We start from the raw sequence: 23,307 nt of genomic DNA on the forward strand, positions 1-23,307 counted from the left end.
GACAGTGACGAGACGACCGATAATAGATACATTTTGTTTCTGCGCGATCTAACTACCAGCTGGAAAATTAGAATAGCCAAATAAATTTCCACTCGGATAAATGCAACAATTTAAAAAGTAATAAATATAAATTACGTCGTTATTAATATTATTAGATTAATATATTTATCGGGATTGAGACAAAAATTAAGAAAACATTTTTGATAAAATATATTATGGCGAAAATCTTTTCCTCTTTTCTTTTTTTTTATTTTTCTTTTTTTTTTTTACTAGAACAAATACTCACTCTGTAAGTTACGACATAGGGCGCGACTCGTCCAGATTTTCTAGGCTAGGACGTGGGTTAGTATGGCCGGCTGGCGTCCTTGGGCCTCTTCAACTGGACTTTTAATCGTTTCATCCCTATCTGGAAGCCGTTCATCGCTTGAATCGCTGTTTGCGCGCTCGCTGGATTATCGAACGACACGAAACCTGAAAATACCGTACGTTGAATCCTGCAGTGTGTAACAGATTCTGCATCCCCTACGAAAATCTTCTTTCGATATCATGTAAAAATATAATCTTTATTTATTAATGCATATAATTGCAAGAAAGTCAAATACTCATGATGAAAGCATCAATTATTAACAAATACATCAAATGTATAACGATAAAATAATAAATCAATTTTTTTTATAATTATATTTATGATTACATGAAGATTTAAATTATTTGCAGTACTAAAAAAAAAAAAGATAGCAATTTATTTTTAAATTTTTACCACGCTTTGTGAGCAGTATTAACCGTTTAGAAATAAACAGCAATCTGAGAGAACCAGGTCTTCCGTGAGAAGTAAAGTTTTCGTTCGCGAGTTGGCGTTAACCATTAAGTTACACCGGAAGGGTAGATGCACGATAAGGGACTGAAACCCGCAGAGGAAACGCCCCCGAAAGATCATCACAACTTTCTTGGTTTAAACCAATTTTCATTATCATTAACGTCGATCCCATTTTAATTTCGGCGTCGTGATGGTCTGCCCGAGCGAGCTCCTTCATTTTTCATCCACCTGCGTTTCTTTGCGCCGCGAATTAATTTCTTTTTCAGCGGAGGAGAGAGACTGGGTGTGCGCTCTGATTATTTTATTTCCCTTCCGTTCGGCTAAAAAAAAATTTATCATAAAGAAAAACCCGAGCTGTATTGCGTTTTCGTATCGCATGATACGAAAAACTCGTACGGGAAAAAAACGTTTTGCCCAATTGCGATGGTTATAATTATACCGCGTAAATTCTCGGCGGAAAATGTTGCGTCAAAGAGCCCTTTCGTTAAATTGATCGCGGCGAGGAGAACGCCTTCAAAGGGATATAAACTTGTGCATATTTTTTCCCCGTTTCAGGCATAATTATAACGCGTCGTTGAGAGTCTGCTTCTTTTTTTTTTTCGGAAAGGAGAGGGAGGGAAGCGGCGAGTCTCTAAAGCAAGAGCGCAAATATATGACATGAATGATACGTGGACGGATGCAAGGATGGACCAAGGACCGAACGAACGCGAATGGAATCGTCCAATTATCTGTATCCTCATACTCTCGGATACGATTAATCAAAGAAACGCCGGTGGCTTTTATATGCATTCTCTGTTTCGGTCCTCTCTGCAATAGTCCTTTAAAAAAGAACTGCGCAGTTTGATTCCAGTTCCATTGAAACGGCATTCATATTCAGTCCGCTCGGTCCGTCCGCTAATACGGACGAGACGAATTAAATTTCCATGATTAATCCACCACTCTCTGATTGGAAACGTGTAGAGTCATTTAGAGTACCATGTGACCGATCGAAAGTCATAATAATAATCACAGACGTATCCGCGTACGTCGTGATTATATATTTTTGCGCACAGTCGTACGGTTTAAAGGAGGAATATATTAAAATATCTTTGTGCAAACGATACGTGTGCGCGTACGCAGGGTCTTTAACGTTGTACATTTTAATAAAACTCTCATCGTGAAGGAAAACCGCGCGCTTAAACTGTGTAAAAAAAAAAAAAAAAAAAAAAATGACAGGTATTAAAAATTTGTAAATAATTATATCCGCTTCCGTTATTCGGAGACGTCGACGTCCTACCTTGCCAGTTAAGAATCGATCGTACGTTAGGTACGTATCCCCCGTCGTCGCCGGTCGTTCTGAAATTTATCAGCAGTTACCGTCGCACTTACCAAAGCATTTACTCTGGTTAGTCGCCCGATCGATGAAGACTTTGGAGGAAATGACGTTGCCAAACGGGAGGAACATCTGCATGAGCTCGCCGTCGCCGAACTCCTGGGGCAGGTGGTAGATGAACAGGTTGCAGCCTTCGGGTCCTGAGATAGAGCATCCTACCATATAAATCAGAGCACATCTAAACATCTAAACTTGAAGTATAATACTCAAGTTAGAATGTTAGTTCTGGATGAGTTTTGTCCTTCGCAAATATAAATGATTCCACGCGACACGAGAGTTTCGTCCCGTTAGCGAGGCCGCTAGCGGGCACTGCTTTTCTTTTTCATTACTTCTTTCCTCGTCCGGAGTCGTCATCGATTCTTTTCGCTGACAAATGAAGATGAATCTCAACTCCTGACTGTTGGACGATAGCACCGATTTCTCTCGTTCGCTCGAGTACGAAATGATGATGACGGACAAATGATTTTGCCTTCCGCGAATGATGCGAAAATGACGTGAGCATGAATCAAGCGAGAAGTTAAATTGCGAGTGATTGACAGAGAATGATATGAAAAATGATCGAAAGCGATTGGAAAAATAGTAACGAGCATTGTTTTCGCTCGGTTGATAAAAAATCTCCCGGTTCAAATAACGTTGAGTATTTATACTTTCAAATATACACACACAACACTCAGATTTACAAACACAATGACGGATGAGGTGACGGATGCTGAAATGAGTGAATGGGTATGGACGTGGTGACGATGATAGTAATGACACTGATTACGATGGTGCGATACTCCCGTATTTTCGCCAGACACGATAATCCGTCGCTGTACGCTTTTTATGCGAGCGTTTTAAATGACGCAAGCCTGCCATCACCCTGCGCGAAAGCACTCTCTTACGCGAGCGCACACATCTCCTTTTATTCATATTATATTATGCTGATTATACGTGAAATTAATGTAGCACAAATGTGAATGATATATGAACGTAATGTAATTATCATAAAAGATTTCGCATCCGCAAAAGTTTTTAAAATTACATTTGTAACTTCGCATTCCGCATCTCCGTGCCTCGGTTGATAATTTAATTTTTGTATAATTAGTTATTCCGCCTTACGGCCGCTTAAGTAGGTCTCCCTTTCGACTTCCGGTGTTAAAATGCCAAAGACATCGAAGTTTAATTTAGGCCGCCGAAGAAAATCCCGAGGGTAGAAGTGAGGAGAAGGCAGACTACCTGAACAACGGCAGTCCAAATAAGGATTTAGCTAATTTCACTGAACTTTATAACTCCGACGTCAATTAGCGGCGATTATGACCGTGGAAACTTCTGCTCTCTTGGCCAGAGCTCCTCCCGACTAACGGACGCATTTAAGTAATGAGATGGCTGCCACTCAACTTTTAGGGCGCTACTCATCGCGACCTGTTCGCTTCCACCCGAAAGATCTTTCGCCGAAAGATTCCTCCGGGACACGACGGTCGAATCATCGCGGAACATAATTGTTCATTTTCAGCCCGATTACGACTTCCGGTGCGTCGCTGCTCGGCGATAACATCGGCACGACTCGCCCGCCGAGCGTATTTGTCGACCGATAAGATTATCGCCGCGCGTTCCCGCAAAGTTTAAGAATTAATACGACGCGGGCAAAATTTTACGACGGTTTTACGAGGATATTTTCATCCGATTCGGAGATGATTTTCGTCGATTGTCCGCGGGTAAAACTTTAATTGCAGCAGCCGAAAATAGCGCGGCGCGATCAACGTTTCGGTAAAAGTTTGTTTCGAGTCGCAAAACTTGATTCCGAGATTCAATAGGATAAAAACTTTCCTATCCGCGAACGTCGCTCTACATATGTATCCGTCTGATAGATGCCGTGTAATTCATACCGCGCGAAATTCGCAAAGTAATTCGAATGCAAAGTTCCTTACCGTAGTCGAATTCGATATAAAAGAGTGATATTCCGCGGGCGAGCGGGTCGCCGATTTAATTCAAACTTTTCCGTCAATTATGAATTGATGTTGTTCGGTGCTTGGCGCTTCGAGAAATCGCAAACCTGTCCTGCGGTTCGCGCAAAGAGTGACAAACTCTGACCTCGCCCTACCTCCCACCCTCTGACGCGAAACGACTTCGTCCTGGTAATAACTCGATCGTGGCTGTCACGCGAAACCCAAATTAGCACGAGTGTCGACGGGTTTCCTGTTTCGACTAGGGCGAGCACGGAGGGGAATTGCGGTGGACGACGAAATCACGAAGAACGAGCTATAAATTAAAGCCCGTCGTCATACCGCGCGCGCGATCGTTGATCCTGAAATTGGTTTTCGCCTCTCTAATTGGCACACACGCAGGACGTGCCCGTGAATTTAATGAGAACGACTACCTTGCCTACTTTTGTATCTACTTTCGTCGAAAAGTGATAGGGAAAACGCTAACGCGGGACATCAAGACGCCCAAATTCGCAGCTCTTCCCCACGCATCAAACAATTCTATTACAATAATTAAATTGAACAGTATACTGTAATTTTAATGTAATTAAAATGTTATGCAATAAATACGTAAATATTATATAACGTTATTATTTTTTTCCAATCTAAATAAAATTATCAAACGTTGCGCAAATTTGAGTTTCTTGGGGCAAAATTATTTCGCTGGCGCGGTTAAACTATTTTTATTTCCATGGCGTTGCCGATCGCGAAACGTATTCGTGTCGATTTCTGGTCCACGGACCACGAAATTTCGCAATGCACGGTACCGTCGTCTCTCGTAGCGAAGCAACAACCAACATTGGTCGACAGCGCAACACCGAGAACAGCCACTGACATCGAGTGCAACGGCGAAACACCGAATTAACGACGAACATCCGAGATACGCTGATGTAAAGAAAAAAAAAAAAAAAAAAGGAAAAAAAGAGAGATAAAAGAAGAAAGAGAAGAGCTATCCGCACAACGTTAAAAATATTATGACACAGTTATGGTCAGAGAGAAGAAATGTATATACGAACACCGAAAAACATCGTGTAAGACGTAGAACACCCAGAACAACGATCAAGGAGCTTAAAGTAACACGGAGCAAGGGTAAACTCGCGAAGCGACAGTCAATAATAAATCGATACCACTGTCATGCAATGATGACAATAACGTCGATTCCCCTTCAGCTCCCCTGGGTTCCGTCCGATATTGCAGCACGCCTAACGACTTTGACATCTAACATAAGTTTCTCCAAAAGATAAAGTGTCTGCACACACACGTTTTCTTTATTTTTACAAAACTTGTATCTAACACAAAAGTTTCCAGAAAGTCAGCAATATGATAAACGTTGCTCTCTTTCTTCAAAAACTTCGGGAACTATTTGTGTTCTTGACAATGTATCTTTACAGTCACACATAGAGAGAAATAAGAAAAGGTATATAAAAAAATAATATATATATATATATATTAATTATGTAAACTGTTTGAATCCATATAGAAACGAGTAAGATAAAAAATGCACAGCCGAACGATGCAGATTATCGACAGTAATTCAAGAGAAATAATTTCCTTTTTTTTTTCTATATCAATCGACGAGTCGCGTGAGAATAGGCGCTTTCAATTAATATCCGAATAAAATTATTAACAATTTTTACTGCCTAAGGAAAGCAGGATGAGACAAGTATAATACGCGAGGTATCCGCCGACGGAAATTGAATTTGATTAGGGATTTCTCTTACTCTTCTCGTGTACCACTTACGATTTAATCGCGACGCATGGGAAAACGTCAGAACGCATCGACGGGACGAAAAGATCGAGCGGAATGAAAATGGGAACGAATGAGACGAGTGAGAGGACCGGCGGACGTGGCGGTCGGAGCAGAGGGTTGAGGCCGGATAAAACGGAGGCGGGGTAGCGCTGTCGCGGTAAACTTTCCATTATCCTGCGATGTAACAACGGATCGCCGGCGGGCGTAGCGGCAAAGTAATTAAAACTTTCGTTTTATTTGCATTATCTCATTGCGAGGCGTCGTATATTCTAATAATGGCGAGTTGTTAATTGCAATTAGGCGCTGGCTCGCTCAACCCTCTTCTAACCCCGGACTTGCTTGGTCGACTTTTTCCTCGCCCCCGGCAACTCCCCCCTGCGTCTTTCCGCAAAAGATGTAGCGAATGACTAATTTGCGCCGGTGCGCTCGATTGACGGAACTCGCCGTCATCCCTTTGACCGATCGCGTTCTTTCATTTGGACCGGCGGCTTCTAATTAATCGCATTTTCGTGGAGTTTCGCGCTGCTGGAGACTACCCGTTACTATCGGACTGAAAACGTCGGACTTTGCAGCGACGATTTTACCTTTCGATGAAAAAAGAAAAGGGGACCTGGCGCGCGTCGCGATATTCAAGACAGCGAGAGTGAAAAATGGCACGGAGTTACGGCATTTTTAGATAATCGTAAATCGTCGTTATGATCGATGTGCGAACGCGAAAGGCAGAACGGAACGCGTTCTAAATTGATTGATACTTTGGGGTGCATCCCGCTCGTCGCTTATTTTTTTTTTCCCGCATAATGGAACTCTCTATTTGGCGAGATGTGCAATTACGCCGCGCGGTCAACGCTGCGGTGAGAGCGACGCCGGGAGAAGTCCTAACCCCGTCTGTTGCACCTCGTTGGGTACTAACGATGGATAATTCGTGTCTGGACGTGTGTACGGGACGTGGATCTACAATCTCAGGTCTACAGACGTTTGTGTTTACAGTCAACAGTTAGACGTTGATGAGCGTGTTGTACTTACCTTCCCTTTGCGTGGGTGCCACCGCGGTCATCGGCTGAGGAATAGCTTGAGGAAACTGGCCGTAGACGGCGGGGTAAGCTGCGACAATAACAAATAACAAGTACATCATGATCTGTCCACATCTAGACCTGTGCGTGCCCATCGCCCGATTTCCCTCCCCCGCCCCGTGTTAATTTATCCCTTCGTCAATCTGCGGATACCGCTGTCGGCCGTCGACAAAGTAAGAGTCCGCGGATAGCTCGAAATCACCGACGATCGCCGAACGAACGTAGGCGTCGTAATTCAATGCAGCGATAGCGCATACGTAATGGACGATGACAGTAATAAAAGCCGAATAGTCCAATAAACGTCAACAGATTCAGCAGAAATTGCGTCGCCGTCGCGGGACAGATTACAACCGGCGTAATTTATGATCGCGGGCTACAGGAACGTCGGAAAACGTAAATCGGACGCGGCTATATATATATATATATATATATATATATATATATATCCTTGCGATTTGCCGAAGATTCGTCGCGAAACGGGGCCGGAGGCGGAAGGTCGAAGCGAAGGGAGATATTAAATGTAAAGAACGCGAAGGCACATTTCCACGTCGGCCCGCGGACTACGAGATGCAATTCGAATTACGCGAGTTATTCCGATCTCAATATTAATGACAGATTCTACTCGCCGGCGGAGGGACGGGACCTCTCGAAAATCGAGCGCCCTTTGCGCTTTAATTTAAATAACACTTACCCGACTCCCGGGAAGTTTATTTATTCAAAAATATCAGTTTTATCAGCTTATCGATTATCGGGACGACCGTGCAAGGATAGAACCGCCGATGATTGTGGCGAGTGCTGATCCCGCGCAAAATTTTCCCTTCGGAATTGTTATTTCTGAGGGATCCCGCATAATCTCGTCGTTAACGCGAAATATGGAAATCGCGCCTCCAGCCGAGTGGCCCTGTTTGCTCCGGCGGTGTAAAAGCGAGCGGGAAGCGCGACTCGCTGATACGAAAGCTCCGCCTCGTACCGGCGATTCCGTGCGGCATTCATCACGGCGTTTCTGCCGACAAGGATATTCGTCTCTCAACGTTCTCATCGCGTCGCGCGACTTTCAACACGATACTTTTGTGCGCGAAACCATCGCCGGCCTGTGAAAATGCACCGTTGCATCCGGCGCGTCATTAGCCGACACCAGATATCTCTTCAAAGCCGATTCTTGAAACGGCGCGCCTCATTAAAATGGGATACGAAATGCCTGCTTAGCGGAACGTTGTAGTGAAAGTCTGCGCGCGGAATATCCTGTTGCAATTTGCGAAATTAAATATTTAAGCAATCGAGAAAGGAACGCTCCGAGACAAACAACGGCGAACCGGAGGACTCCGCAGAGAGGATATTACGACTCGCGTGGAATAAGCTTCTGAAATTGGAGAGACATTATTGTAATAGGGTTTGCTTAGCATCACGTTACGACGAATCGATAGCGGGATCTCATCGGGATGAGTTATTTTTTTTCCTTTTTTTTTTTCGTCATCGCAAAAATTTCGTAATGTCTCTTATTAATGTTGACACGTCGGAAACGTTAACAACCGCGCGACGTGATAAAATTCTAAGAAAATTACGCCGGAGAGCGCGGCTAAATTTAACGTAACATGATATTTTACAAAATCAGGGGGAGGAAGGAGAAATAGGCCGTGAAACGAACACGTATCGATATCACTTCTGATCAGCGGGAATTGAAATGCGAAATATTTCACATTAAACAGAAGTGCCGGTTATATTTTAATTCGCGACGCTATCGCGCACGTTTGATGACAATTGGTTAGTCTGTAAATTTGAATATCGCTATAAACGCGCGAGGCGGCATTATACCGCTCGCTACACGCGACGAGGCAGAAAGCAAGTACGTCGTTATTAATTATAGCTTGATAAATATTTAAAATGCTCGTGATTGATACCTGTTTGTGACGGATAGGCGGAGCGTGCGCGCGAGTTACGCTCTCAGATCGGCAGAGGCGAATTTTCGCCCCGGAATTAATTATTTCCGTGCAAACATCGCTTTAATATATTCCGATTGACGTTACCCGAGGCCCCCCCGGTGCGCGATGGATCAACGTTTGGCGTATGAAATAAATACGCCATCATACGTCGGGGCCGCGTCACGCTCAGATAGAGGTACGCCGTTATTCCGGGATTGCTTTTTTTCCACTCGCTGATCTCGATGGCGTGTGTGTACCCTGGCCGAAAATACATAGAAAAAAATATACCGCTTTTGAGTCCTCGGTAAATACGATATGGCAGCCCACGCGTCCCATACGCCGCGGCGTTTTGTTGTGACTCGAATTTGTTGGGCTTCCGCGGGCACGCCGAGAGACGCGGATCGGAGAAATTGACCGATGACACGAGAGTAAGCGACGTCGGCGTTCTTCCCGCTGCTCACGGCGCGGCACTTGCCCAGGACGATAAACGAACAGCGGTATCGGCCCTCCTCTCGATCGAGTGGCGTAAACGCGGAATTTGTTAAACGGCCCTCCCGTTACCGAGAGTGATTGGAATGTAATAGAAGTATAGGTCCATCGAGACGTTGATTATCCGTGAAACGAGATCATCCATTTTGCCGGGCTTTATCGGATCATAATTTGCGCCGATGCGCGCTGCACTTTGACGCTGCTACGTCGACGGTCGATGGCGAATAATTCGTCGCCGACACTGGTGAGGGGTGGCATGCACGAGAGGATACGTGTAAACGTGTAAAACTACAATATAATATGTACACGAAGTACATTTAGAAGGACATCGAAGTACATCGTAGCACCACAGCAGAAGCATTATAGAAACGAAAACGTCGACGCGTACACGATCATGTGTGACGTGTACATGTACGATGTGTATACGCATGCGGCCATAGTTGCATGCAAACAGCCAGCAACGCGATCAGCGAAATCGAGTTTTTTTCGCAGGTAAGTGCTCCGACGGCGCCCGGATAAAAGCACGTAAACGTCGGACGCTCTCTGACGCATTTTTCCCTTTACATACGAACGACGGTCGCCGACGATGTCTCGTAACGCGCATTTTTCCTCCTCGACCTGCTCAAGATCGCGATAGGCAACATCCGGGCGAGATGAGCACGCAAAGTGGTCTCCGCGTCGTAACTAATGCCGCGAGTTCCGATAATGCGAGATTGCCAGACGATATAAAAAAGAAAAAAAAAAAAAAAAAAACAGCACACACACATCTCTGCATATTATTTTAAATTTACGCAGAAGGAAATTTTGCGATCTGTCGTTTGTACAACGATTCGCAGTCGATTTAATTACGACGAATGCAACGATCGCTGGCGCGAATTTATTTCTGAGCAAATTCCGTACGGACGAACGGTGGGACAAACGTGTTTGCCTCGCGTCGCGCTTGCTTTTACGTCGATAATACTCGCGAGCTTGCTTGGGTGGAGCTGGACGGACGAAACGCGCTATAGTCATCGCACGGAAGATACGGACAGGGTAGACAGCATCTTGACAAGCCGTGGAGATAAAAATTGAAGCTAGGGAAACACTTACCGGCCACTCCAGCATAAGCTTGCATTCCAGGATACGCGGCGGCATGCTGAAGTGCCGCCTCCCCGTTGGCCAACCCCTGCGCTGGAATGGACAGATGGAGGGCATCTACACTTCAGTAAGCTCAGCTCTTATCAGGGAGGGCCTAGCCTAGAGGCCCCTGTCGCAATATCCACTAGGCCAATCGATATTCGCATCGATATACACTCGACTAGTAATAACTACCCGCGCAACGATAACGGCCGGAGATTAATCAAGGATCGACTATAAGAATGATTACACGTTGCTACGCGAAGAAATCCATGCATTGCGGTACGTCCCGATTTAAACGACATTTAAAAAATTCATTTAAGACGGTACGATTTGGCGTAATCGATATCCCGGGCACCATATAAGTTATCAATTTTCCGGCGCATTTCTGTCGGGCGTTATAAAAGTTGCGCGGACTTGAAGAATAATCGAACCGGCAGAAATAAAACGGAAAGGAGAACCTCGATAAATTTTTACTTATTTCTTCGTTACGAGAACCGATCATTTGTTGGCGAAGTAAGGTCACTCCGGGGTATACGTAAATCTCGCGCTTAGCGCGAGCCTGCGAAACCCCAGCCTGGTGCTAAGTCTTCCGTGCATGGATCCTGTGTCGCCGTTAATTCCGGGCTCTTCTCGCAAATAAACGCCGATGAATGTAACCGGCGTTCCCTCGCCGAAGTGCGGGAAAGTATGACGCGCGAGTACCGCCCGGCGTACTTGGCATGGTACTTGGCCTGCGCGAAGTTATTTACATCCCCGTGGAATAATAAAGTCCGCCGACGATTGGCCCGGTATTGCGCAGGGGCGGCACGCTGCGCCTGAGTTGATACTCACGTCCCGCATAAGTCTGCGGTATTCCGTTGGTGTAGACACCTGGATCCGAGCCTGCCGGCTGGCCGTTTGGCGTTTGAGCAGCCATATTAAAATTCGGCATCGTCGGCGACGGTAATGATGGTAACGCTCCGTTAACCGGCTGCCCTGTACCGGTACCTACGAACAAGCCTGATCAGTACACATTGGTTACCCTCTTGGACTTTCAACACCAACCACGATTGTCCTTTATGCGCGAAGCACCTAATTAAATCTCTAATTAACCAATCTCCAACTCCCTCCTCCTCCTTTCCTCCTTTCATGTTTCTTTCAGCCTTCCGTTGCAATTGATATAATTAATATAACTGACCGTCAAACAAGATACGCCTTGCGCAATTTATTAATAATTATTATCGCGAGGATGTTAATTACGTTAAAACCTTTGTAGTTAATTTTTTTTCTTTCTTTTGTACACCTCGTGCAACCCTCGCGACACAACGCCGCTACAATTACATAGTTACCGAATGACGATTTTATTGATTTATGTAAAAAGATCGTGTTTATCGATAACAGTTTGCCTCCCGTCTGTGTCCACGATGCGATTCGGATCAACGATCAAAGCCTTGCTTCGCGCTATTAACGCATTGATCGCGCCGGTGACCAACGTTTGGTGTCACGTCAATATGACTCGGTGCAGGTAATGAGACATAATTACGTTTAGGCAGCATCTGTTATATATGTATATAAATTTATATCGTTAGCACGCGGCAGCGAAAATAGTCAAGGGCACGCGATAACGTTGGAACGTTAACATTGATTAAAATTTAACCGAGTAGCTTTTCGAAATTGCAAGCACGCTCCTCGATGATCTTCCGCTCGGTGCGAGATAAGTTCGAGGGCTGCAATCGGTCGCCGGATAAAGAGAAATAAGCGCCGGAACTTTAATACTTTCGCATCGGATCCACGGCGGCGAAAGATCGGAATGAAGAAGAATCTCGATGCCTCGATAACAGCCGGATTACGTTGCATGCGATCGCACCGTCGCTCGTAGTCGGTTACGTGCATCGGGTATGACGATACGTCGTAAACTTAAACTCCCATGACTGTACGATATACGCTCCGGCATTGTCGATTCGGTTAGGCGGGTCAAGCGGTTTCTATACTGGGTGAGACTTGCCGCGGAAGCTGCGAAAGTACCGCGCGCGAGCTGCGAAAGCACCGTTGCGAAATACATTGCGCGCGATCGACCAAAAATTTTCTTAATCAAACTTGCGATATAAGCTCCGCAAAACTGCACGGAAGTTATATCAAAGCTAATCCCTAAATACGCATTGTGGTAGCTTATTGGGAGGATTTATTTTGAACTCTATATTACTAAAAAAAAATTCGACTCGCCTTTTATGCTACACTTGGAAATACCCGCAATTACGACCCGTGTAATTACGAATTAAAAGATTTTTTTTTCAGCGCTTAGATCCTCCAGTCTCACCCTGTATACGCGCAGTTCGCGGTTACGCCGTCGTTTCGTCGAAAATAAAAGCTCGCTGCTACGGTAATCTTCAATGTGGAGTAAAGCGGGAGGACGTGGCGGGGCCAGGGGAAGTGTCGAGAAATAAAATATTATTTCCCTATCAAACGGTATTACCTTCCGCTCGACGAGACTCGACGTATAACGGAGCCGATTTCCGCGCTTACTTTACTTCTCTACAGCACTTTGACCTCGCCGTTGTTTCTTGCATCGCCACGCCGAGGGGAGAAAAAGGAGAGCGAAGAGGTGTAAGGAGAAGGAGGACGAGGAGGAGACGTTTCCTTTGGCTTCCTCCTTCCTTTGCAACGAGCTTTCGATAAAGTTTCGCGGTACCGGCAATATCTCTCGCCCGAGTCACGTTCGATGAAAATGTTATATTGATTTACGAGTCGGTTATAAGGCGACCGACGGCGTGCCTCGACCGTCGCGAGAATCCGGGGAAATTATAGAGAAATAGACCTCGAAGAAAAAGAAACCAGCTGGGAGATATGTTTTATGTCACTTAAGTCGGACGGCGATCGAACTGATAGCGGATAATTCGTGTGCCCTCGAGTACATTTTTTTTTTTTTTTTTTCTACCTTTTTTTTTTTTCCTGGCAAAATGTACGTTTCAACGGATTGGTGCTGTTAGTTGATTACCTCGAAATTGATCAGCCCAAATTGGAAAAAATGTTTTTTTTCGTATAGTCTTTGCAAATTGTAATTAAATACCAACCGCACGATGGTAAATGTTCTTGTGTCAATATTGGCAAGGCGTACACGCTGTATTTTTTTATTATAACTCGATATTTTGAATTAATTTAATAACCGAGCAAACATTTCTTAATTAAGAGAATATTATAAGGCTTATACATATTTATAGAAGCGCTGTACAACCAAGAGATATATTTAATATGAAACACATCCGTGAGAGAAGGATATACAGTCTGCAACAACGTTTTACATTTGCACAGTCTCAAGATAAAAGTTTATACGGTGAGATCTAGCTTAGCATTTATTCCATTGGAAATATATCTCGACAAATAAATCTCTCTCGCATGAATATTTGTACGTCAGGTATCCAGTTTCCAAATTGTTTAATGGAATAGACTTTAATCTTACCTGAGGTTGGCGGGACCACAGGATTCGGCATGCCGTTCAATGTATGCGGTAATTGTCCAGCTGCCAACGCACTCATTGGATTGATGTACGTCCCTTGTGCAGTCGCAGCTGCCATGAGCGCTTGCTGCTATAATATAAAGAGGACACATTTATTAATTCCTTTGTCGTAAATTCTTTCTTCAATCTTGCCAACAAAATTAATTAACGCGTCACTTATTCTTGTGTTTTCTACGTTAATGAAAAACCGTCTTACATTTCAATAACTTTCAGCATTGAATCATGGATCTGCGTGCATGTTTTACGTGGTACTTGAAAAGCTTCCCGTTCTTTTAATATGATTTACACATACATACGGACATTATATACATATTCATATTTGTAGGTTAATATAGAAATCCACAAATAATAGATTTAATCGATCGATTACCTCGCCATGTTTATCAGTTCCAGATTCGCGACTCGCTAAACTTAATAGTTGATCGACATTTCGTATAATATTCGGTGTATCACTTCTTTAATACGTCTTTAATAACGCTTGAATTTTCGTAACGGTTGCTACAGAGAAAGTCACTAAACACTCTGAACATTGGTGAGCCTCTGGAATAGCACGTACGAGAAACGCATGCGCGGTCCCCCCTTTTATAACAAGTTTGTTCCTTAGATCCGATTTACATTACATTACGATCGAGAATTATCTAACATGACTGGCTAATTTCTTACTTACTGAGTACTTACTGTAGTAAAATAGATCGGGCATCATACATGCGTACTGCGTATCGTTCACTTGTCCGAGACAGATGCGTATTTCGCGAGCGTTTGATTCAGGTCTACGATCAAGATCTGAGCGAGCTGGTCGACAACGAATAAATGGCGGTCAGAACATTTCTATGCCACGCTCGACAGTAAAATCGCGGCACGAACTGAGAATTAATCGTTGATTCACTGCTTCACATTGACGAGTGAGTACACTGAAAGGTAGATATGGTACTTGCTTCGACGACAACAGTTGATGTACGTGACCTAAGCGTGGTGTTCGTCAAAGTCACACACACGAAGCGCGTGCGTAGATACGCCACGATGCACGGGTAGCCAAGGACTGAGAGAAGAAGGCTCCCCACCACTACCCATCCGTACTCGGGGCAGTGATGGGAATCGGGACGGAATTTTCGCGCATGCGTGTTGAAAATTCCGTCCCGATTCCCATCACTAACTCGGGGACCGAAGCAGGGGCGGGGGATAGAGAGAGAAGAAAGTCACGTACGCCAGCCTCTGTCTCCGCATCAAACGCCTTATCAGCCTTTTAATGTAGTACGTACAATCTTTACTTGCAATGGCAATGATCATAGGGAATCTAGAAGTCCCCAGCGCGCCGACCAATCACAGCGCTCCATCGATCGCCTGATTGCCTCATCATCTACATACGTGATCCGATGCGCAGATAAGAAGGTACGCCGACCACGCGGTGCGCTAAGGTTTTCGCGACGGATTTCGAGGCATCTCCGGGTATCCTCCCACGGTTTATCATTGCGTACCTTACGTCTCGCCTCGCCCTGGTGGCCCTGTGGCCACGGTGTCGCAGCACAGGACACCGCCGTTGTCCATACGACCGAGCACGTGAAGGTGACCATCGTGTTATTTATTCCGTCGTAATAGATCCACGTACTTGCAGTCGGGCGACGATTTATGAGCATCGAGGCTCTCTCTCTCTCTCTCTCTCTCCTCACTCTTCCGCGGTTGTCTCGCTCCATCTACCGGTCAGTCTAATTGCGGAGTCTCGGTCGCGCGGTCGTGTCGTTAATCGCTCCGCAATTACGCGTATTTGTGACCGCGAATAAGATACTCTCGCAGTCGAAAAAGTGTCGACGTTGTCAAGCACGGAACGGACAATCATATTCTGTACCCCTGGACTATCGTACTCATCGTTTAGTGCTTCGTTTCGTGCGTCGAAAGAGATGCTCCGGAACGACAATGTGACGTCACGGGCCCAGCGCCGCGCGGGGAGCGTCTGGTGTGAATTGCGTCGCGTATTACTCGGACATTTCCGAGCTCCGGCTCCCATTACTATTTTTTTCGGCAAGTTCCGGAACTGCAATCGCGCGGGAGGAGCAGGAAGAGAACAACACCTCGCCCGTCTTCTTCGTCGCGGCCGGGATTCTCATCCCGTTTCGGACAATGGACTTTTGAGGGACTCGAGGAAGATAAAGTGCGCGAGGAACATTTGGCATCGCGGCCGTGATCGAGAACTTACCGGGACGTGGACTATTCCGTATCGCGGCCGAGTTCGAGAACTTACCGAGAGTGCGTGGACTATTCCGTATCGCGACCGAGATCGAGAACTTTCCCGGAGTGCATGGACATTTCGTATCGCGGCCGGGATCGAGAACGGGAGTGCGTGGATTTTTGCGTGTTTCCAGTGCTAAGGAAGGATGACTTCACGTCCCATCTGAGAGGAGGAGGAGGCCCGGGGGGCATCCTGCTTCGGCGGAGCAACTCATAGGTGAGGATAAATTATTTTTATAATATTTTTTTTTAATAAAAAATTCTACTTTTTTGTATTAATTTTATAATTAATTTACATGTCTATAATAATTTTTTTTTTTATGTTTTAGCCACCGGCTGAATTCAACAACTCCGCTGAAGCTCATGCAGTTCGGTGAGTCGCAAAATTTATTTTTTATAATTTGCAATTGCGTCCCTTAACCCAATAACCCGTCGTCGACCATAGATCAATTATAATAACGTTCACGACTTAGAACCTTCCAATAAATAACGTATGCGAAGCGTGCAAGGTTCGTTCCAATTAAATATAAATCGAAATGCCACGACTTGTTTCAAATATATAACAAATGCAAAAATCAGTTTTATTAACGCGTGTACTTTGATATAAAGATAATAATTTTAAAGTTTTATCTCTTCGTTTACTGATTGCGTAACCTGGAAAAAATTAAACCGTAAAGCGTGACTGTGACGAGACCTCTTTGCATGCCGGTGTTAACGCGACGGTATCGAGTTTCGGCCGATCGTTTTCGAGAGTAACGAGGGACGAATCATCGCAGATTGTGAGTCGTGGTAACGAGGACAACAAGGCGGTAATGCGGTAACGCGAGAGCCATTAACGGTAACACGACCCACCTGAGCGTAAGCGTTGTAAGCGCCGAAATGATTGAAGAAGGGGTGAAGGATGCTCATGTTCCCGGCCATTTGCTGCATGCGTCTTATCTGTCTTTCTTTATCAGTGTCTGCGAATTTTACCACTATGCTGGATGATGCACCCTGCAACAGATAACAGATTATTAGTTTTGTCGCCTTTCGCAAAGCCCAGATTTTTTACTAAATAATACCGCGACGTGCGAGGATTGAAATGAATATATTAATTAAACGCATTTGCAATATTATATTTTACAAAAGCATTGAAGTCCATTTTATTTAACGCGAGTGTTGATTTCATTAAATCAATTTCTCACATTCGTTTATTCGATAGAAGCACTCGAATCTCAATCAGAATGTATCAAATTTACTTAACGCATTTCAACCTTAAAATTCTATTGAAATTCGACGATTATGTAATAAATTATGTCACAGCATAAGTTGTGGAAGGGAAATATAAAAGACACATTAAATTTATCGCAAGAAGCGAAATAGCAATCTTATATAATACGCTAGATGCGTGCCGGGGAAAGGCCAGGGATATGAGTATAAAACATTCGAGAGAAGTAAGTGATTCACGGTCCTTTTGCACGAAAAAAAAAAAAAACCCTTCTTCTCTCTCAAGATGCTCGCGAGGATATGTAAGGCGATGACGTTCTCACGATGTCTAAAATATAAATGGAAAGGCAACAGGTGGTCAGTGGCCATTGTAGCCGGGGAGAAAAGCTCGGCATTCGAGCTCCCGGTGATACATTATATTCACGTCATCAATGCAAATGCTAACCGGGCGTTCCCGGGTTTATATAACGTTTGTTACAACTTGCGTAACGAGACTCCTAACTTCGGTCACGCGACTTCGCATGACGCACTCGGTGCGCTTCACTCGCGTGCCATTTTCCTTTATTCTTTCTTCCCTCGCACGCCCTTTTTTTTCGGAGCTTATTTCGGAGAGAAAGGAAGCCTTCATCCGTTTACGAAAGGCTCGGAATAATCAATCGAAATATTCATATGGCTCTGCCCGAATTTATAACTCTTAATCAGGTACGTTACGTCGGTGTAACATTTCATAATTCTGGCCTGATTTATGTATTGACATTAAGTCGATACTGTCGTGATGAACGATCCCTTTCTCTTATATTTAACCATCGCGTCACGCACAGAAGTGATACGTAACGTAACGAATTTTAGAACAGAGCATTGAACATAAAATTTGCCGGATAAATTTATTTCACGAAAATTCTTGAGATAGTCGGGCCTCGTGTCGCATGTAAAAGTTCGTTAATTAATTAACCGTTATTAAACCCGTAATAGTGCCGTTGTTAATTAGATTAAATTATTCAATGACGCGCTATTATACAAAATGTACGTTGATTAAATATAAGTACAAGGATAAAAATATTAATTAAGTATATACTGGATACGTTAGACGAGAACTTCAACAAGTAATCAAGTAATTAAATCTAATGATGATCGCGGCAACGGATATGAAGGATTACGTCGTGATAAATGCAAAACCTTCAAGACTATCGATTATATTCGATAAATTCCGCACGAGTTAGAATTAGGGCGGGCAATAAAAAAAAATTTTTTAAGAAAAAGTCCGACGTTAACAGCGCGACTGTTATTGCGTTGGCAACTAGAGCGTATATCAATAATCGGTTGACTGTCTTCACCCTGTGGTGAATTCTCGACAAAAGGATCGAGGCCGTTATTCATCAGCGAAGCGCATACGGTGGATGGTGAAATTGCTTGTAATTTAACGACGAGGACGTAGTCAGAGTCCGACCGGTAACGCGATATATCCGCTTGACAGATTTCCACGGAACGTCACCTTGTGATACATCGTGTCCCGTTCCTATTAGATCGATCGAGACGTCGCTTCGGTGATTTCAAAGACAATCCCGGCGAAACGTTTTCACCGTGTGCACGCGGCAGTCCGCTCTGACGTTCCCTTCGTAATGCATGTGCTACGCGTCGGAGTGTGTACTACGTGCGTTAAATGCTCGCCTCTGAAATGAAAGAGAGGGCGATTTTGCGTGACGCCAATCGACGCTGTCAGAAACACTCGCCCGTGTCACCGCGCCGAATTTTGCTTTCGTTATTTTTTTTTTTTCTCTCTCTCTCTCTCTTTCTCTCCTCTCTGTCTCTCTCTTCTACGTCGTACGACCCGATTGGATGACGGCAAACAAAATCACGCGAGAACGAACAAGCTTTCAGAGAAAGGCCCTCCCGGATTAAATATGTAATCCGAACGAGCGTAACTTCCGTTAATTTTCAGAATATGCCACGCGAGCGAGGATGAACAAAGACGAGGCGCTCTCGCGTCTCACGGTTCGGAATACGCGCACCTTAAGATACCGCGATATAACGAGCCCCGGAGTCGGATATTGCGCGGCACGGAGGTCGGGGACTCGGGAGGTTACTGCGTAACCTCCCATGCGAGATCGCGGTTGAAAATCACCGTCTCCCTTTGACTTTTTAATCCGCGGTTTCACCCACGGCTACGCGTGCGGCGGACACGCCGACGGTATTCAGTATTTGCGAGCGCTGAAGGGCTCGCGCTATACACGGGGCACCTCGATTATTAAAAGTTCCGTTTGCGGTCGAAGCTCGAACGGGGTCAAACGCGCGTATAACCGCAAGCGTCGCGAGAAAATCAGCGGCGGGCTTGTAGTGCACAAAGCCATAAAAGTTTCCCGGAGTGGATGTAACTTTCCGTGTTACTGTAACTACAACTAATATCAGGAGTTTTGCGATACTCCTCTCCTCCTGCCTTTCAGCTATACGCGTCCGGGTTACTCTTTAAAGCTTCGCGAAGAAGCGGGACTGCGAGACGTTATAATATCTTTACGTTCTTTAAATGCCGTTTGCGCATTTTCGTTGTCGCGCGCTATTAAATTCGTCTAAAATTCGCTAAGTTACCGAATTATTTCATAAACGACGGGGCGAATTATTTAAAAGGGAAACTTTGTAACGTTTTACTTGAAAACGTCTAAATTCTGGAATACTTTAATAGCCCGGAATAAAATTGTAGAAAGATACGTAACGTCTCGGACAACTCGTTATCTTTTTCTCACGCACGTACACATTCTTCGACAATTTTTTTCCAAAAACCGAAAGTGCTGAACTGGAGCTCACATTCTTCGCAACAACGAACCCACTTAAACGAGTCGTTAAAAGCAGCGACGATTGTTCCGTCGGAAGTCTGTACTTTTTTTTTCTTTTTTTTTTTTATTCCTTTCTCCCGGGCACTTTATCGGGACACTTTCGTCGAAAGTTGATTGCGGCAATTACGAAAATTCCCCACTGCGTATGAGAAACTTTGAAATTAATCGCGGCACTTCAAGTTCACCCGCACATCACGTGCTCCAGATATTAACGAGTTCGAGGTCAGCGTTGACGCGAAAAAAGAGAAAAAAAAAAAAAAACGAATTTCGTAACGTCGAGTTTTGAAAACGATGCTGCGGCGTATGTTCGGCCACACGTGGGTCACACTCTTTCGTGCGAGAAATATCGTTGAGCCGCGTTGGTTGCACGTCGCTGGTGAAACGGCATCGACGCGTGCACGTCGGAAAGATAATTTGTCTCGCGTCGACAGTCTCGAGCTCCGAGGCCTTGTGCGCCACGCAGGTGTAACGTAGGTGCCCATAAGGTGTATGTGACATTTACGCGAGCACATATGTACGCCGGCGCGCACGTGCATGATATGGAGGAGACGAGGCTAGAACAAACGGGGGGAGGCGACCGGGGTTGCAAGGGGAGGATCGACGAGGTCGTATCGGAGCCAGTGAAGCCGAAGCCTCATTATTGGGGGATTACGGTTCATTAATTCCGATCCAACGTTCTGAACTGCACGCGGAAAGGAAAAGCCGTCCTCTCGAGAGCCGGGGGGTATCATGCGGAGAACGTTTGAAGCCACCGCCGTTCCCCCTTGCTCGTTATGTCTGTCCTACGTGTCGCCCCCATTAAGGCCCCTTTAAAAATGTCGATATTAAACCGCGCACTTTTTCTTCCACCGCGATTTCGTGAATCGGACGTACGTGAGCGCGGCACGTTTGATGTTTCGACCGCGCACGTCATTGCTCGACCGAATTCAAGTTTGTCACCCGTAGGGACGACAGGTGCCCTTTCTACCTTTATGCCCACACCCGCAGGCGTCTCTCGGCGCTTCTCTCGTTAATCGAAACCATCGACCGCCGATCAATAAAAAGCTCTAAAGCAAAAGTGGCCGATATCTCCGCTCGAGTACTTCGAAGCGACGTCTCGCGTCGGAGCTTAGCTCAGAGGGCTACAATATTGGGCAGGCCTTCCAGCGGAATGAAGCAATTACCTGCTGATTGGAGGCTCTCATGTTAGCCGCACCATCACACTTGCCAATCCGCTAGACGGTAATTTCAATAGATTCAACTGGAACCACAAGACTGGCCGGAACGCCGATTGCCCTTCGTTCGTGCGAGTCTGTCGAATCGAAATACTCGAGCGAGCGGCTCAATTCGTCGACGTATCGCTAATTACGAACGGAGCTTTCGCGATGTTTTTAAACTAATTGATGGGAAAACCGTAACGTTGATGTTCATTCGTGTTATCAGCGTAGCGTACCAACGTAGAGGATCGAACGATAGCAGCGTAAAATGCAGCGAATTTTGCGATTTTACATTCATAATCAATTATAACAACGTAATTCTACGTTTTAAGTAATTACTTTTTAAGCGCGACGGTGTTCAAATTTTACATTTATAATTTTAACTGCCGGCTCTCTCTCTCTCTCGAATCTCCTATTTTCGTTCATCTTCGTCGCGCCAGCTAGAATTATCCTATTACCGTGTCGTAATGAAAACAGAACAAACGACTACCGTGATCGAAATCCGCTGAAATTGGCGCGCTTGAATGTACACGGGAAATCAATTATTAACATTAACATCGTGTTGCCTTGTTGACGGGGGAGGGTGTCTCTATCGCAAACGCGGTGTTCTCCGCTGCCGGATACATTCGTATCGATTCGACGATACCACCTTGTAACGGACGGGGAGTCGGCGCACAATGAGGAATCACGACAAGAGCCTTATCGTACGAATAATCGCTTCGAATCCTGCACTAAGGACGGGATTTCGCTGATGGGCTCCCAGGTCCTCACGGTCGATCGCGCTTCTTTTCTACGGTCGTCCATTCTCTTTCTCTCCCCCGGCCGCCCTCCCCGCCCAGATTCAGGCCCCCCCCTCCTCCCCCCGGCAGCGGCTCTGACTCCCGATACACGCGAAAGGCGACCCGCGAAACAAGTAACAGTTGTACTGGAGATAAAAGCAATGCAATTACGAGGCCGCCAAGGGAATTACTCAGGGAATGTCTTTAATTAAATGTTGGGAGCAGTTTCCGAGCCTCCGTTAATGCAGAGACAATTTCCTTCCATCCACTTTCCGTGCGCGCGCGCGTTCACGCACACTATCCCGAACGAGAAAGGCAACATCCGTCCGGAGACGGAGGGAGCCTCCGTTACGTCACGTTACGTACAGATCCGCGGGTCTCACGACTTAACGAAGTTTTAAAGTTCGCGTGTCTAATTGCTCGCGTCAACGTCTGTTCGAAATCTCCCTTGACAAGTATCGTATTCGTTTAGGAGAAACGCGCGAGTATTCTTGCGACTGCCGAGACCGTCGCGGTGGTGTTAGTACGTGCGTGTGTTTACATCTGACCGGCAGTCTTCGCGTTCCGAGAATCCATTAGCTAGGTGAAGGCCGCGCGGCCGGCGGACGATAAGAACCGGTTCGTCCAGCGAATTCGACAGTCGAACGAACGCTGCGAGCGTCGCGGTATAGTGTGAGTACGTGCGTGTGTCAACATCTGACCGGCAGTTTCGCGTTCTAAGAATCCAAGCTCGCTAGGTTGGTGGAGGACGCGCGGGCAGCGGACGGCGAGAACCTGTTCTCCCGGCGATTTCGGCAGTCGAGCGAGCTTTGCGTAGGTCAACACAAAACAGTAAACAAGTACGCGACAAAAAACGTTTAGAGATTAGAGATTAGAGATCTGTTTAGAAACATGGTCCGCGCTGAACGATGACTAGACGATCGATACTAGACAGATTTTGTTTCTTCCTTTTTTTTAAGCGACAACTTAATTTTTTTAAAAATGATCACTAAATAATTAGCTGGATAAATTTCCACCCGGGAATATTACTCACGTACTTCGGATTGCTCGACACCTTTACAGACGCGTAGCGTCGCGTACTT

At 45.4% G+C, this 23,307-nt stretch overlaps 1 protein-coding gene and 1 long non-coding RNA gene across 22 annotated transcripts in view; one reads left to right on the plus strand and one right to left on the minus strand.

Annotated features, from left to right (window-relative positions):
• Bru3 (bruno 3) overlaps positions 1-23,307 on the minus strand; it is a 535,780-nt gene that overhangs the window by 17,564 nt on the left and 494,909 nt on the right. For 14 of the 21 annotated variants that reach the window (XM_070669981.1, XM_070669973.1, XM_070669977.1 and 11 more), the window contains 7 exons: positions 17,069-17,209; positions 13,937-14,063; positions 11,332-11,499; positions 10,471-10,575; positions 6,927-7,004; positions 2,186-2,344; positions 287-471 (listed from right to left, as the gene is read on the minus strand). In XM_070669981.1, the coding sequence (XP_070526082.1) occupies positions 344-471; positions 2,186-2,344; positions 6,927-7,004; positions 10,471-10,575; positions 11,332-11,499; positions 13,937-14,063; positions 17,069-17,209 (906 nt within the window). In that variant the 3' untranslated portion in view covers positions 287-343. The remainder of the gene's footprint in view (positions 1-286; positions 472-2,185; positions 2,345-6,926; positions 7,005-10,470; positions 10,576-11,331; positions 11,500-13,936; positions 14,064-17,068; positions 17,210-23,307) is intronic. The other 7 variants (XM_070669976.1, XM_070669968.1, XM_070669967.1 and 4 more) reach the window with 6 other exon arrangements.
• On the plus strand, positions 15,539-16,995 carry LOC139110323 (uncharacterized). The gene is made up of 2 exons (XR_011546977.1): positions 15,539-16,433; positions 16,546-16,995. It is a non-coding gene; the product is annotated as an uncharacterized lncRNA (long non-coding RNA).

The sequence above is a fragment of the Cardiocondyla obscurior genome, linkage group LG20 (genome assembly GCF_019399895.1).
Source record: "Cardiocondyla obscurior isolate alpha-2009 linkage group LG20, Cobs3.1, whole genome shotgun sequence".
Lineage (NCBI taxonomy): Eukaryota > Metazoa > Arthropoda > Insecta > Hymenoptera > Formicidae > Cardiocondyla > Cardiocondyla obscurior.